Below are 17,440 nucleotides of genomic sequence, written 5' to 3'. Positions count from 1 at the left end.
GTATTTGTGCCTCTAAATATAGAAAAGGTACAGTAAAAATATGTGGGCTGGGCATGGTAGCTCACACCTATAATCCCAGCACTTTGGGAGGCCCAAGTGATTGGATCACTTGAGGTCAGGAGTTTGAGACCAGCCTGGCCAACACAGTGAAACCCTGTCTCTACCAAAAATACAAAATTTAGCTGGGAGTGATGGCGCCTTTAGTTCCAGCTACTCGGGAGGCTAAGGTGGGAGAATCACTTGAACTTGGGAGGCAGAGGTTGCAGTGAGCCGAGATTGTACCACTGCACTCCAACCTGGGCAACAGATGAGACTCTATCTAAAAAAAAATGTATATGCTATAAAAGATTAAAAATAGTATACCCATATAGGGCACTTACCATAAATGGAGATTGCAGGACTGGAAATTGCTCTGGGGAGTCAGTGAGCGAGTGGTGAATCAATGTGAACGCCTTGGCCGGGTGCGGTGGCTCAAGCCTGTAATCCCGGCACTTTGGGAGGCTGAGACAAGCGGATCCCAAGGTCAGGAGATTGAGACCATCCTGGCTAACACGGTGAAACCCCGTCTCTACTAAAAAATACAAAACACTAGCCGGGCGAGGTGGCGGCCGCCTGTAGTCCCAGCTACTCGGGAGGCTGAGGCAGGAGAATGGCGTAAACCCGGGAGGCGGAGCTTGCAGTGAGCTGAGATCCGGCCACTGCACTTCAGCCTGGGCGGCAGAGCGAGACTCCGTCTCAAAATAAATAAATAAATAAATAAATAAATAAATAAATGTGAAGGCCTAGGATGTTACTGTACACTACTGTAGACTTTATGAACACTGTACACTTATGCTATATTAAATTTATTTAAAAATATAAAGTATTCATGCTATGATGTTATGATGCCTATGACATCACTGGACAATAGGAATTTTTCGGCTCCATTATAATCTTATGTGGTCCATCATTGAACAAAACATCATTATGTAGCATATGACTATATATATAAAGTTCGCACTATTAGCCAATCCCTGCAAACTTTTTTGGGGGATAATCCTGCTGCATCCTTAGCAGGCCCAGAACTTCCCCAGTCAGGCCATGCTGAACTTTTCCCTAGTTGCTGGACCTCTGGCCAAGAGGGGAGGTGGGCAAGGACCATCTTACAGGAGAAAGGCAAGGATGAGCTTACAGGCACCTGCCTCATTTGAGGCTCCTGCAAACTCTTCAAGCAGTGGTGGGGTGGTGGGCACTATCTTCTAGAAACGGGGAGTGGATCCCTTCTTCAGGCCCAGAGTGTTAAAGGAATCTGGAGATTCAAGGTTCTCAGTAAATCTGTCCAGATACCCACCCTAAATCTCAAGGTCACACTCCTTCCCTATCTGGACCCTGCCTGTGATTTAGGGTGCTTTCCAGGGATGGGAAATCAATCTCCTCTGGAGTTCAGCGCAATGTACAATCAGATCCTGGGCCTGGTTTTCAGCTTTGTCTACCCCCATGTGGTTTGTTTGTTTTTTGAGATGGAGTCTCACTCTGTCACCCAGGCGGCAGTACAGTGGCACAATCTTGGCTCAGGGCAGCCTCCGCCTCCCGGGTTCAAGTGATTCTTGTGTCTCAGCCTCTGGAGTAGCTGGAACTATAGGTGCACACTACCACACCTGGCTATTTATTGTATTTTTAGTAGAGACAGGAATTCATATGTTGGCCAGGCTGGTCTTGAACTCCTGATCTCAAGTGATCCACCTGCCTGGGCATCCCGAAGTGCTGGGATTACAGGCGTGAGCCACCACACTCAACCAGGTCTTTCTTTTTTTTTTTTTTTTTTTTTTAATTGTTGGCAACAAGTGCCTCTGGCTTTCTAAATTTGTTTTGGATTGGTCCAAGATCACCCTGACCTGGTCATTTTCCCTCTTGAAGGCATCAGTGACCTTCAGCAAGGGCCACCCAATCCCACAGTCTCTATAATCACTATTCCCTACTCTTAAGCACCAGAGATTGGATGGACCATCGTCTCCTTCCACTTGTACCTTGGTCAAGTTCACTGTAGGTGAAAGTCTCCTTGCTTGCACTGTTACTGCATGCTGGGAGCTACCAGTACTCCACCTAGCTCTAGTGATACCAGCCAGATGTTATTGTAAAAAGTAAAGTAGAAGTTCCTCTTCAAAGAGACTTTCCTCCCCATCTAATTAAGAATAAATGTGTAATCCCAGCACTTTGGGAGGCCGAGACAGGCGGATCATGAGGTCAGGAGATCGAGACCATCCTGGCTAACATGGTGAAACCCCATCTCTACTAAAAAATACAAAAAACTAGCCGGGCAAGGTGGCGGGCATGTGTAGTCCCAGCTACATGGGAGGCTGAGACAGGAGAATGGCGGGAACCCGGGAGGCGGAGCTTACAGTGAGCTGAGATTGCGCCACTGCACTCCAGCCTGGGCGACAGAGCGAGACTCCGTCTCAGAAAAAAAAAAAGAATAAATGGTAACTTCTCTTAGAAGCAAAATTTATTCAAAGACCCGTGCTAACATTCTTAAATATCTGCTAGCCGTAATAAAGAAATCAATGTACTTTATGTTCTTAGCTTCCACAATTTAGCCTGAATATTTGCCCTGGCATGCTTATACTGATCCAAGCAGGCATCAGGTCATAACGTATTCCTCTTTCTTATTTAGAAGTGTTTTTCTCTACAGCACCGAGGAACAAGCATTTCTAACATTATCATGGACACATTATGACTTTCCTGGACATTGGGCAGTTTTGCCTTAGCGGGCTCCTTTATTTATTAAAAAATATTAAAAATTATATTTTACCAAGGGGAGAAGGTTATAGAGTTATTGTTTAAGGGGACAGAGTTTCAGTTTCACAAGATAAAAAGTTTTGGAGGCCGTGTGCAGTGGCTCACGTCTATAATCTCAGCACTTTGGGAGGCTGAGGCAGGCGGATAACTTGAGGTCAGGAATTCGAGACCAGCCTGGCCAACATAGTGAAACCCCGCCTCTAAAATACAAAAATTAGCTGAGCATGGTGGTGGGCGCCTGTAATCCCAGCTACTAGGGAGGCTGAGGCAGGAGAATTGCTTGAACCCGGGAGGCGGAGGTTGCAGTGAGCCAAGATGGCACCGCTGCACTCTAACCTAGGTGATAGAGCCAGACTCCATTTCAGGAAAAAATAAAATAAAAGGTCTGGAGATGGATGGTGGTGATGGTTGCACAGCAAGGCGAATGTACTTAATATTATTTAACTGTAACTTAAAAGTGGTTAAGATAGTACATTTTATTAATATGTTATATGTATTTTACCACAATTATAATTTTTTTTGAGACAGGGCCTCCCTCTGTCACCCAGGCTGTAGTGCAGTGGCGTGATCTCGGCTTACTGCAACCTTCGCCCCCTGGGCTCAAGCAATCCTCCCACCTCGGCCTCCCAAGTAGCTGGGACCACAGGCGTCTGCCACCATGTCCGGGTAATTTTTTGTATTTTTAGTAGAGACGAGGTCTCACCATGTTGCCCAGCCTGGCCTCAAACTCCTGAGCTCCAGCGATCCACCCGCCTTAACCTCCCAATGTGCTGGGATTATAGATGTGAGCCACTATGCCTGGCACTAACATTTTTAAAGATTATATTTAACAACTGTATTGATCTAAAGATGGGTATAGTAATATCATATGTTAAAACATGTTCTTCAGCCTAAAAGTTCATTTTTTTTCTTCTGACTTTCAATAAATTAGAACAACTTTTGCGGGTTCCTAGAATTCCTGTAGGCCGCCACATTTCCTGTGCCTGATAGATGAATTAGCTTTGGATGGGCGCACAGCCCAGTTCAGGGTAGCTGGGTGGACCACCAAGAGTCTGCTGCAATCATGTTCTTGACCATAAGAGAAAGCTTTAATGAAGAAGCTTCCATGACACCATCAAAAAATAATCTGGTATTACATTAAATTGATGTTTTAACTTGGGGAGAATTTGTATATGTAAACAGTTGGAAATCTGTGAATACGGATGCTGGTCTCTTCAGGTTTTCTGTCTTTCAGTAGCGTTTTATAATTTGGTTCATTTATGTCTTTCACGTTTCATACTGCATGTATTATTAGGTGTTCTACCATTTTCTACATTATTGCTGGCATCAGCTTTTTTTTTTTTTTTTTTTTTTAAACATGCTCTATTGCATAGGCTGGAGTGCATTTGCATGACCTCGGCTCACTGCAACCTCTGCCTCGGATGCAAGCGATTCTTGTGCCTCAGACTTCCAAATAGCTGCGATTACAGGTGTGCCACCATGCCTGGCTAATTTTTGTTTTTTAGTACAGACGGGGTTTCACCATGTTGCCCAGGCTGGTCTCGAACTCCTGACCTCAGGTGATCCGCCTGTCTCAGTCTCCCAAAGTGCTGGGATTACAGGCGTGAGCCATCACGCCCAGCCAGAAAATGCCTATTGCTGGCATTAGTTTTCGTACTCTATCCTGTAGTCAGCCATCTTACGGAGTTCTTACTAATTTTAATAGTCTTAGTAGAATCTTTTAGATTTTCTATATGTATGTTCAGGTAAATAGAAGATATAAATATTTATACCTTTTAAGTTTTTAGCTTATTGCATTAGCTAGAACTTCCAAAATGACCTTAGGTACCAATGGTGATATCATATACTAACTCTACTTAGATATAGTTCTGAAATCTCTAACTTATTCCATGGGTCTATTCTGTAGCCCTTTCCAGAACTGTATTGTTTTAATCATGTGTAAATAACTGGTGGTGACCAGTCCACTATAGTTCATCTTGCTTCCAAAAATTTTCTTTCTTTTTTTTTTTTTTTTTTTTTTTGAGATGGAGTTTCTCTTGTTGCCCAGGCTGGAGTGCAACGGCATGATCTCAGCTCACTGCAACCTCTGCGCCCCAGGTTCAAACAATTCTCCCGCCTCAGCCTCCTGAGTAGCTGGGATTACAGGCACGCACCACCACGCGCAGCTAATTTTTGTATTTTTAGTAGAGACGCGGTTTCATCATGTTGGCCAGGTTGGTTTCGAACTCCTGACCTAAGGTGATCTGCCTTCCTCGGCTTCCCAAAGTGCTGAGATTATAGGCGTGAGCCACCACCCGGGCCAGGAAATTTATTTTTATTTTTTATTTTCCTTAGAGTTTGTCTGGGAATGGCTGCCTTTTTTTTTTTCGAGACAGGGTCTGACTCTGTTGGCCAGGCTGGAGTGCAATGGCACTAGTACAGCCCACCGCAGCCTGACCTCCCGGGCTCAAGGGATCCTTCCACCTCAGCTTCCCAGGTAGCTGGGACTACAGGCTTGTGCCATGACGCCGGGCTAATTTTTGTATTTTTTTGTAGAGATAGGGTCTCACTATTTTGCCCAGGTTGGTCTCGAACTGCTGGCCTCAAGTTATCCTCCCGCCTCCACCTCCCAAAGTGCTAGGATTACAGGCGTGAGCCACCGCGCACGGCCTGGCTGCTAAATTTTATCGAATGACTTCTCTCCTTCGATTTACTAATGTTTATAAATGGAGAGTAAAGGGGGCATTTATGGGGTTGGGGGCAGAAGGCCTCTCCGAGGTGACATTTGTGATAAGACCAGGTACCCTTGTCACAAATATCAGGTTAGAATCTCTTTGCTGTGAGAGCAGAGCGCAGCCGGCAGCAGGAGTGCTTTTCAGGGTTAAGGGCAACAGGAGCCGCGCAGAGCCATCTCACAACCCTGTCCAGAGCGCAGTTTGTTGCTAGGATGAGATGCGCAAACGGTAGCGATCAGGTAGAGATCCTCGTGTCCCCTTTTATCTCAGGACTTCCAAGGCACTGGTGAGCAGTTTCTACTTAATGAGCAGCCATTGAAGCCTCCCAATGGCGATAATGAGCCTGCATCTTTACCTACCCCACTCCACAGACTAGGAAACTGAGGCTCAAAGAAGCCCGGGTCGCCTCTGGGGCGGACTCCCAAGCAGCGCACTGCCGAGCACGTCCAGCAGGTGGGAGTGGGCGCCCGGGGACGGCGCGGTCCCTGGTATTTTTAGTGGGGTGGGGCCGCCGCCGCCCGCCCCTCCCTCCAGCCTCCCCGCCTAACCGGGGAAGGCGGGTCCTGGCGGCCAGCGCGCGGTCCGCGCCCACCCGAGCCGCGCCCACCCGTGCCGAGAGGCGCCGTCAGAGCGCGCGGCGTCGGTGCCCTTGACCATGGCGGCGGCTAAGCTCCTGCTGGGGTTGGCGCTGCTGGCACCTCGGGCGGCCGGCGCGGGCATGGGAGCGTGCTACGACGGCGCGGGGCGCCCGCAGCGCTGCCTGCCCGTGTTCGAGAACGCGGCGTTCGGCCGGCTTGCCCAGGCCTCGCACACGTGCGGCAGCCCGCCGGAGGACTTCTGCCCCCACGTGGGCGCCGCGGGCGCGGGGGCGCAGTGCCAGCGCTGCGACGCAGCCGACCCCCAGCGCCACCACAACGCCTCCTACCTCACCGACTTCCACAACCAGGACGAGAGCACCTGGTGGCAGAGCCCGTCCATGGCCTTCGGCGTGCAGTACCCCACCTCGGTCAACATCACCCTCCACCTGGGTAAGCGCGGGCTGGGGGCACCGCCACCACACCCCCTGTCCCCACTCCACTGGGGGTCTGAGGCCAAGGCTTGAGCTGCTGTGCGCCCAGGTTGGGCTGCAGGACCCAGATATGGTGTTGGATTATGGGCGGCTCAGAAATAGGAATTAGGCTGGGTGCGGTGGCTCACTCCTGAAATCCCGGCACTTCGGGAGGCCGAGTTGGGAGGGTCGCTTGAGCCCAGGAGTTCAAGATCAGCCTGGGCAACGTAGTGAGATCACATCTTTACAAAAAATAAAGAAAAATAGGCCGGGCGCGATGGTTCACATTTGTAATCCCAGCACTTTGGGAGGCCGAGGTGGGTGGATAACTTGAGGTCAGGAGTTCCAGACCAGCCTGGCCAACACGGTGAAAACCCGTCTCTACTACAAATAGAAAAATTGGCTGGGCGTGATAGTACCTGCCTGTAGTTCCAGCTACTCAGGAGGCTGGGGCAGGAGAATTGCTTGAACCCGGAAGGCGGAGGTTGCAGTGAGCCGAGATCACACCACCTTAGTCCAGCGTGGGCCACAGAGCTAGACGCTGTCTCAAAAAAACAAAAAACAACAAAAAAAAAAACCAGCTGGGCGTGATGGTGCACAACTATGGTCCCAGCTACTCAGGAGGCTGAGGCAGGAGGATCACTTAAGACTGGGAGGTTGAGGCTGCAGTGAGCTATGATAGTGCCACTGCACTACAGCCTGGGCTACAGAGGGAGACACCATCTCTTAATAAAAAGAAAGGATGAACAAAAGAAGAAAAAAACCAGGACCTGTACCCCTAGATAGCCAGAAGGCTAGACTGAGGGGTGCCCCGTGGGGCGGGAGCGGCAGGGAGGCCCTTGCAGAGCTGTGGGTCTAGGTTGCGATTATAATCCCCTGTAATGGTTTTCCATCCTAGGCTGGAACTGTTGGGGAGGTGACACACCAAGGACTGAATTGGTCACCCTCTAGGACAGGGGCTCCTGATCTTGGGGCTTCCGGTCAACTTCAGTTACTCAGTGGACCCCTGAAGCTGCCTGCAGTCATTGGGTGGGTTCTGGAAGATAGAGGTTGTGACATTCATCACTGCACAGGCGAAGTTTAACCCTCTGGGCAAGGAGGACTAAGTCTCTTCGTGCTGCTGAGTAGCTGCGCCCGGTGGCGTGGCCTCTCCACCATGCTCATGACTTGCCGAGGTGCAGGAGCCCTTAGATCTCCAGGAATCACAATCTGGAGTCTGAACCCAGCCCTGGTTCTCAGCCCCTGCCCCCACTGCAGGGAGCTGGAATGCTCTCTCCTCCCTGCGAGTTCAGCCCAGTTCCCATGTCCTCTGTGGCCGGGTATGCGCTCAATGTCTTTCCTGTTGCAGCCTCCACTGCCCTTTCAGGAGGGGCTGGTATCACTAGTTAGACTCCCTTATCTTCCAGGTCAGTCTCCCAAAGCTTTGAAAACTCAAATTATTTTTATAACTCATTTTGGCTGCTAAACCTGACCTGAGGCTGTTTATAAGCTATGTTTATCCTGGTGAGAATGAATATTCATTCGCTTTGCTACTGAAATCTCATCTGAGTGCAGCCGGCAGCCCCAGACCCCACTGGGGGTATTAGCACAATATATGGTATAAGGCCTGCATCATCTTTCTAAAAGCTGAAAAATTCTCAATTCCCAAACACATCTGGAGCCTAGGAGTTTGGATTAGGGATGGTGGGACTGTCTCCCATGTTTCAGAAGAGAAAATTGAGGTTCAGAGAGGTTGTTGTGCACAAAGGCACACAGCTGCTAAGTGACCATCTGAGCGTGTGGACAGCTGAGGACATCAGAGGTCAGAGCATAAACTCCTTGATGTGAGTTCTGCCACCATCAACTGAGTCAGCTCCACCTCAGCCTGGTGACAGTGTCCTGGGGAGGGCTGGGAAGTGACATTGGAGTTGGGGGGGACCGTGAGCCCCCTTTGCAGAGCACACGGGTACTAGCTGCCACCCCAGAAGCTCCCTTCTTGGACCACATCACCTTCTCTCGGCCTGTCTGGATCATTAGGTGGGGCTTCTGGACGGGACAAGGGGGAGGGGAAAGGAAGCCAGTGGGGAGGGGGGAGTCTGGGGGAGCTGTCTGAATGGAGCTGGCAGGACCCCAAGGCCACAGGGGAAGGAATCTGGAACAGGGTGGGGAGTTGCGGGGGAGACACTGCTGCATGGCAAAGGGTATCACATGTGTCCTGGGAACCCAGGGGCCAAGGAAAGGGCTCAGCCCAGGCACAAACAAGGTGGGAGGAAGTTGGGAGAAATGGCCAAGGTTTTGGATTTGGGGTAGTTCCTGTTTCCTGAGCCTCTGTGTTGTGCCAGGCCCTGTGCTAAGCTGTGCGCCCTCGTTGAACTCTGCCCAGAACTTTAGAAGCGGGGTGGTTCTGATCCTTCTGAAAGCCAGGAGCCTGAGAGCCTCCACACTGTAAATGAAGACAGCGAAGACACAGACACACACACACACTCACACACACACACACACAGACACACACACGCACACACACACTCACACACACAGACACACACACGCACGCACTCACACACACACACACAGTCTCACACACACACACTCACACACAGTCTCTCACACACACACACACTCACAGACCCACACACACACACTCACACCCTCACACACACTCACACACGCTCCCTGCTGTGTCTTATCCCGGTGAGCATTCTTTCTGTTTTGTTGCCAAAAACCAGGCATATAGGAGAGTCCACAAGTATGAGTGACAGGGTCACCTCCTCTGTCCTGTGCTCTGGGGCCAGCTCAGCATTCTCTTTTGCCTGCTCTGGGAGGCAGAATAGGGTAGAAATCATGAAACGGGGGCTTTGGACTTAGGCCCAGCAGAGCCACTCACTGGGCAAGCAGCATCCCCTCCCTCAGCCTCAGTTTCCTCACCTGTACCTTGCGGATAAGAGTCGCTCAAGATAACAGCTCCTGAGCAGCTGTTCAGGTTCATGAGCCCGGGTCGGAGCCGTGGCAGTCCTTGTGTGTGACCAGCGGGGCTGCTGAGACGGCTCAGGGCTGAGGCTGCCCTGCGGGTAGGCTCCCCTGCAGGGATTGAGAAATGCTCGTCACGGCCACCCTGCCTCCTCAAAGACATCCTGACCCTGGGCTCTGTTTACGCACAAGGGGCGCCGGGGGCTCAGCGCAGTCCCAGATTTGGGCTCTTTTTGGTTTTCTTTGACTTAGGTTTGCTCCAGGCTAAGCCATGGCTTGCATAATAGCGGGGGAAGGAGAGGCCTGGGATTGTCAGTGTCCCCTGTGGAGGCTGTCTGACAACCTCTCTTCCTGGTCCTTAGGCCACCTCTACTGGCTCTGTCCCCCACTGCTCCCTCTCCTTGAAGGCTCATGGGAGGGGAGAGTGGGCGGCCAGCTTTGGCCCGGGGTCTCCTAGAGGGAATGGGGTGAGGGGCAGGGAAGGAGATGGAGGTCGCCGTGTTCCCAGCCCCCCGTGGCTCTCGGACATCTGTTCCCGATCCTCCCGTCATCTCTGAGCTGAGCCTTCCTGTCTGGGATGAAAGGCAGCAGTGGGGTCTGGCAGCCCCAGCCTGCCACCAAGGCCCAGGGAGGCCACTGGGCTGGGGCCTGGGAGTCAGTGGGGGTGTGAGGGGAGTGGACAGTGACAGGGGTACAGACCGTTCTGGGGCTCTCACCATGTGCCAAGGACTCGCCCAGACAGCATTCCACACCGGCGTGCTTTGTTCTTTTACAGACAGCAAAACTGAGGCGCTGAGGGTGAGATCAGTTGCTTAGGTTCACACAAGTCAATAAATGGTGGCCCCTGGGACCGTTCCCCTAACGGCTGCACTTGGGAATGAAGAAGGTCCGGGCTAGGCTGGTTCACATGCTTCAAGCCTCGGTCCTGGGAGGAACAGTGTGGGCTGTGGCTTTCACTGTGCTGGGGGAGTCTCCTGCCCGCTTGCACTTAGATCGCTGAGAATCTCCTGGAATCACAGAAAGACCTCAGTCCCCAAGCGGATGAGTTCTCCCCTCCCTCCCCTGCAGGTCCTGGATGCCCCTGCGTGGAGTTGATTTCTTCTTGCTTTCATTTAGCTGTTTGCTTGGTGGTCACCCAGCCTTGGCTCACTGGCCACAGGATGCAGCTGTGAACAGGGCTATGTGTGGCCCCTGTCCTGGGGGGCTCGGGGCTCGCCAGAAGGCAGCCTGTACTGAGCAATGCTGCAAACGAGGATGTATGCTCTGAGAACATGCACTGGCGCGCATGAGCCTCATCAACAGGGTCAGGAAGGGTCTCGCTGAGACCTGAAGGATGGTAGGAGCTGACAAAAGAGGAAAGGATGTTCCAGGCTGAGGGAGCAGCACCAAGAGGCAGAGGCAGCTCTGTGTGTTCGTTGACAGGCCGGGCCTGGATGGCCTGAGTGCAGACACCAAGAAGACGCTGCGGTCTGGCCAGCCACAGCGAGGAGCTGGGCCCCAGGGGACTGGACATTAGGGGGACCCTGCGGCCCCTGAGGGGCCCTGGAGCCAGCTGGGTCTCCTGAGCTTTGGCTCCGTTCTGTCTTCCTGTCGAGTGGGTGGCTGCGTTTGCCTTGGCCTGGGCCAGTGCTGGGGGCCAAGTCCTCCCTCCTGCTCCCTGGGGGTTCTGGCTGGAACGCTGAGCCCCAAGCAGGGCAGGGGGTCAAGGCAGCGGCTGGTTAGCCTCCATCCACCCACAGAACTGCCCCCCAGTCCCCTGGGCCCAGCTGGCCTTGGCCACCTCTCTCTCTCTCTGGGCCTCCCCGGACTAATCCAGGAGATGCAGGGGTAGGAAGTCACAAAGCCCAGGATGGGTGTAGGCAGCCTCCCATGGCCTCCGCGTCAGGCCTGTCCACTTCCCACACTGCCCTCCAGCAAGGCCTTGGCCAGGCCAAGGCACTGTCTCTCCTCCAGCACTTTACATGTGCTGTGGCTTCTGCCCAGAACACTTCTCCTCCCACCTTCAGCCTAACTCACATCTTGTTCATCCACAAAACCATTGCATGTCTGCCGATCCCTGTGCCGAGCCCTGGGGATGTCTGTCTGCCCCACTCAGCTTAGAGGTGCCTCCTCTGGAAAGCCTCTCACCCCTCCAAGTTTGGGCAGAGGGCCTGCCTGTGCATCCTTGCAGCCCCTAATCCTCCTTCCACCAGAGTCTGGATTACACTGCGTGAGGGCTTGGTTTGTTTATGTCCATCCCTATCTCTGAGCTCCAGAGGGAATGCCTGTACCCTAGTGCCCAGCCTGCATTTGCCTACTGCGCAGGGTGCTGGGTAAAGGTTGGTCAGGCGAATGAATGGAAGAGCAGCTCAAATTTCACTGAGGCTGGGTGAGACTCACACCTGTAATCCCAGCACTTTGGGAGGCAGAGACGGGAAGATCCCTTGAACCAGAAGTTCAGGGTCAGCCTGGGCAACAAAGTGAGACCCTGTCTTTACAAAAATAAAAATAGAAATGAAAAAATTAGCCGGGCATGGGGGCAAGTGCCTGTAGTCCCAGCTGCTTGGAAGGCTGAGGTGGGAGGATCACTGGAGCCTGCGAGTTCGAGGCTGCAGTGAGCTGTGATCACACCACTTCACTCCAGCCTGGGCAACAGAGCGAGACCCTCTCTCAGAAAAAAGAAAAATGTAGTTGAACAAATGCTTCATGCCTGAGACTGTTCCAAGTGCTTCCAAGGTGTTTGTTCATGTAGCCCTGTTATTGTTATGCCTATTTTGCAAATGGGGACACCGAGGCACTACATTGCAGTCACTTGCCCACTGAACCTGAGGGAGTTCAGGTATTTTGCCCAAGGCCACAGAGGCAGGAATTGGTGGGGCTGGGCTGTGAACCCCAGGATTGCAAGATTGCACTGTGTTTCCTTGCTGAGAGCGAGGGAGTGAGGAATTCATGGAGGAAGGACCCCCAGCCTTGCAGGTGCCTCCCATACTCCTAAGCCATGGCGTTCATGGCAGCGCTGCCATCCTCCCGACCCAGCCCTTCCCTACCCTGCCCTGCTCTCCCTTGCCCAGGCTCCAGTTGCTTGGTCTACCTCCCTTCCCTGTGGCCCCTTGTCCCAGGCAAGCCCTCCCAGCAGCTGTGCCCTTGCCCACCTCATGCCCTGGCTTTGCTTATTTAAATCATAGTCGACATCCAGGACTCCACCTGCACCTTTCGCCCTGGCTCGGTCTCCACCTGAGCCCTTGACTGGGTAATTGGAACAGCCTCCTCAACACCGACCACTCTGGATGTCATGCAGGGGTCCCTGTGTCCCTAGAGGCATTTTCTTTTCTTTTTTATTTTTTTGAGACAGAGTCTTGCTCCACTGCTCAGGCTGGAGTGCAATGGTGCGATCTCGGCTCATTGCAACCTCCACCTCCCAGGTTCAAGCAATTCTCCTGCCTCAGCCTCCTGAGTAGCTGGGATTACAGGTTCCCGCCACCACACCTGGCTAATTTTTTGTATTTTTAGTGGTGACGGGGTTTCATCATGTTGGCCAGACTGGTCTCGAACTCCTGACCTCAGATGATCTGCCCGCCTCAGCCTCCCAAAGTGCTGGGATTACAGGCATGAGCCATGGCACCTGGCCCATAACAGCATTTCCACAGTAACCAAAGCCGAGGCAGCCTAAGTGTCCACCAATGGGTGAATGATGAGCAAGAGCAAATGTGGTCCATCCATCCAGTAGAATATTACTCAGCCCTGAAAAGGAAGGAGATTCTCACACAGCCACAGTACAGATGAACCTTGAGGACATAATGCTAAGGGAAAGAAGCCAGTCAAAACAGAACAAATACTGTAGGGTTCCACTGATATGAGACGCATCCTGGGATAGTCACATCCACAGAGACAGAAGGTAGAAGTCTGGTTGCCAGGGGCTGGGGGAGGGGCAATGGAGAGTGACTGTCTCATGGGGACAGAGTTTCAATTTGGGAAGATGAAAGAGTTCTGGAGATGGATGGTGGTGAAGGTTGCACAACAATGTGAGCTGTGCAAATGGTTAAGATGGTAAATGTCATGTTATGCATATTTCACCACAATAAAAGAAGGTTTGGGGAGAAGTACATGTCGGCCCTGTGGGAAGGCGGCTTGGCAACATGGATGAAGACCTACGAGAATATTCCCGGCCTTTGGCAAAGGAATCCTACTTCTGGGAATTAAAATAAGGGAAGGGTCCTAATGCATGAAAACGTTCATCGAGGCGTTCTTTATAGTAGGGAAAAATTGGAACCATAAGGGAATAGTTAAGTAAATTGTAGGACATAAATTCACATGGTGATTGGAACCATTCAGTGCAACAGCTGACAAAGGGTTTGTAATACACAGGGAGCTCTTAAGTCAAAATGTTGAATGAAGAAAAAGACACAAGTTGGTACATGTGGAATCATCAGATTTATATTTTAAAATCCCTAAAGAGTAGGCAAAAACGAAAGATATCAAAATGGTAAAAGCGTGTTTGTCCTCAGGACTTGCAGCGACTTTTCTTCCATTTTTCGTGTTTCTACATTTTCCCAATATTCTCTCATGAAGCTTGTTCTAATTTAAAAACTGGAGAGAACACATTGCTACAGTATTTTTTTTAAAGCACCCGCATTGCTATGTTTTGTTTTAAGATGTTTTTCAAAGTTCTGGTGCAGCACAGCTTGGCACCGTAACTCCCAACCCCTTAAAAGAAAGCGTGCGGAGCAAACAGAGTCCGGATCTGGGGGCGGCCTGGTGTCTGTGTCTGTTTGGAGCAGAGGTTTCGCATCTTGGAACCAAGTGGGGGACTGGTCCAGATGTGCATTCGCTAAAGGATGCTGTGCGCGGGCTGCTGCGGGTCGCCGGCGCAGACTCCTTAGTAAACATCTAGCAGCCAGACACCTCTCGGGAGGGGAGCTTGGAGCCACTTAAAAGGTAGCTGGCAGCTAGAAGCGTGATCGGAAAAAGGCAGTCACTGGGACTTCATGCAAAGGAGCAGCCTCACGCCATAGGAAACATCCCGACTTTTCCGTCCTTGCCAAACCAGGAGGTGAGAGAAGACGCAGCAATATCACAGAGACACAGAGGGGACTTTTTGTTACAAGAGTTAATTAGAGGCTGGGCGTGGTGGCTCACGCCTGTAATCCCAGCACTTTGGGAGTGTGAGGCTGGTGGATCACTTGAGGTCAGGAGTTCGACACCAGCCTAGCCAACATGGTGAAACCCCGTCTCTACTAAAAAAAAAAAAAAAATTAACTAAGCATTGTGGTGGGCGCCTATAATCCCAGCTACTTGGGAGGCTGAGGCAGCAGAATCGCTTGAACCAGAGGCAGAGGTTGTAGTGAGTCGGGATCAGACCACTGCACTCCAGTCTGGGTGATAGTAAGACTCTATTTCAAAAAAAAAAAAAAAAAAAAAAGAATGAGTCTGGTGGTTCAACCTGTAATCCCAGCACTTTGGGAGGCTGAGGTGGGCGGATCACCTGAGGTCAAGAGTTCGAGACCAGCCTGGTCAACATGGCAAAACCCCATCTCTACTAAAAATACAAAAATTAGCCAGGCATGGTGGCGTATGCCTGTAATCCCAGCTACCCAGGAGGCTGAGGCAGGAGAACCGCTGGAACCCAGGATGCAGAGGCTGCAGTGAGCTGAGCTTGTACTGCTGCACTCCAGCCTGGGCAACAAAGCAAGACTCCATCTCAAAAACTAACTAACTAACTAACTAACTAACTAACTAACTAACTAACTAAATAAAAGAAAGCAGCTTAATCCCTCCTTTGTGATGAAAAGGTTTCTTCCAAAGGCAACCAAAAGGCTAGGAAAGGAGTGGCCCCAAGATTTTTTTTTTTTTTTCCCTGGTGTCGGAGTCTCACTCTGTAGCCCAAGCTGGAGTGAAGCGGCATGATCTCGGCTCACTGCAACCTCTGCCTCCTACGTTCAAGCGATTCTCGTGCTTCAGCCTCCCGTGTAGCTGGGACTACAGGTGCGTGCCACCATGCCCGGCTAATTTTTTGTATTTTAGTAGAAACAAGGTTTCACCATGTTGCCCAGGGTGGTCTCGAACTCCAGAGCTCAGGTGATCCGCCCGCCTCGGTCTCCCAAAGTGCTGGGATTACAGGTGTGAGTCACCATGCCCGACCCCCAAGATCTTTTAAACAGCGACGAGAATTAAAACCTGCAGCCCTAGCCCAGCCCCTCACAAGCTCCAGGGGCTAATGAGGCTTCTGGGTGATTGAGACAGCTGTGTTCCTATCAGGAAGGCCAAGCCAAAGTGTCATCCTCAACTGTTAGCTGGTGGTGACACTGCTTGGGAGTACTTGGCTACCCTCACCTCCAGGCCACCCGATACGCTGTTCTCTGTGCGTAGAATTCTGTTCCTTCTGCTCTCCTCACCTGTCTGGCTCCCATGCACCCCTGCTCATCCCACCAGCTTACTAGACCACATGCCCCAAACTTACTTCTCACCACCTCCTCCCTCTCCATGCTCCTGCCAGCCTGAACTACAGGCTTCACCACGAGGTGGCCACAGCTCTGCCAACATCCTGCCTGATGTGGAATGCACCTTCTCCTCACCTTCCCTGGCTAATGGCTGCTCATCCTTGGAACCATAGGATGCCTTGTTGATGCTCCCACAGCCTGCCTGGGCTACTTTGGCCTGTTCTATAAAGACCTGTCTGTCTCGGCTGGGCACGGCTGCTCACGCCTCTGATCCCGGCACTTTGGGAGGCTGAGGCAGGCAGATCACTTGAGGTCAGGAGTTCGAGACCAGCCTGGCCAACGTGATGAAATCCCATTGCTACAAAAATACAAAAATTAGCCAGGCTTGGTGGTGCATGCTTGTAATCACCACTACTCAGGAGACTGAGGCAGGAGAATGGCTTGAACTCAGGGGACGGAGGTTGCAGTGAGCCAAGATTGTGCCACTGTACTCCAGCCTAGACAACAGAGTGAGATTCTGTTTCAAAACAAACAAACAAACAATAACAAAAACAAGACCTGCCTCTCTCTCCCTACCTGTCACCTCCCCTTGGGGCAGGTGCCATGAATCCTTATTGCTGAGCATGGCACCTGGCACACAAGAGGTGCCCAATAAATGCTTGCCAGATGAATGAGTAGATTTGAGGCAGGATTTGTACCTTCAAGGAGTTTATAATCCAGTGAGAGAGTGGAGACAGCAGGTAGTCCTGACAGTATGGGACACTGTCCCAAGTGTGCCTGGGAGTCATGATCCCTGCATGAGTCTCTGTTTAACAATAGCCAGCATTTAGTAGGCACCTGCTGTGTGCCAGGTGCTTTGCCAAGTGCTTTACACGCACTGTATGGCTGAGATCCCCAAACGCTTCATTTACTAATGAGGAGTCAGGCTCAGGGAGGAGAAGGACTTCCTCAGTGTCATGCCCAAAGTCACTGCTCAAAACCAGGGTGCCCTTCTACTCAGGAGTCCATGGGACCCCAGAGAGAAGGGACTGCCTAGGAAGGGAGTGAAGGGGCTTCTGGTGCCCATGGAGACACGGAGGTCCCACCCGCCCCCCTCCTGGTCTTCACCTGCTGGCTGAGCCAGCAGCTGGGCACAGCAGAGCGTCCCCCACCAGCCACCCCGCACCGCCCAAGCCAAACAGCAGGAGCGCCAAGTTGCATCCTCTCCAGCCAGCTGGAACATAAAGCCCATCAAGAATGATACCGGGACAGTCATAAAAATCAAGCCGGCCCACATCCGGCACTGACCAAGCAGAATGAGCTCAGTATGAAGAGGCTTATTTTGGGAAAATGGAAACAAAACAAAGCCCTTTAATTGGAGCCATCTGGGGAATAGCGGCCTGGGGAGTAGGGCGGGAAGGGCTAGGGTGGAAAGTTGAGCTGGGAATGCATGGGTGAGGCTGCCCTGCCCACCTCGAGCATTAGAACCAGGCGGTGAGCTGCTCCCAGCCTACAGGGGAGTCACACACAGCAGGGTCCCTGAGCCCCATCTGGCCACCCAC

The 17,440-nt window shown here is 51.8% G+C and overlaps 1 protein-coding gene across 1 annotated transcript in view; it reads left to right on the top strand.

Annotated features, from left to right (window-relative positions):
* The first annotated feature begins 6,055 nt into the window (after window positions 1-6,055).
* Window positions 6,056-17,440, top strand: part of LAMC3 (laminin subunit gamma 3) — an 86,169-nt gene continuing 74,784 nt past the window's right edge. Inside the window, exon 1 of the mRNA XM_030919061.1 lies at window positions 6,056-6,517. Coding sequence (XP_030774921.1) covers window positions 6,145-6,517 — 373 coding nt within the window. The 5' untranslated portion in view covers window positions 6,056-6,144. The remainder of the gene's footprint in view (window positions 6,518-17,440) is intronic.

This window comes from Rhinopithecus roxellana, chromosome 16 (genome assembly GCF_007565055.1).
Source record: "Rhinopithecus roxellana isolate Shanxi Qingling chromosome 16, ASM756505v1, whole genome shotgun sequence".
Lineage (NCBI taxonomy): Eukaryota > Metazoa > Chordata > Mammalia > Primates > Cercopithecidae > Rhinopithecus > Rhinopithecus roxellana.
Note: the sequence above shows the minus strand (reverse complement) of the source record. Positions and strands in the feature narration are given on the sequence as shown.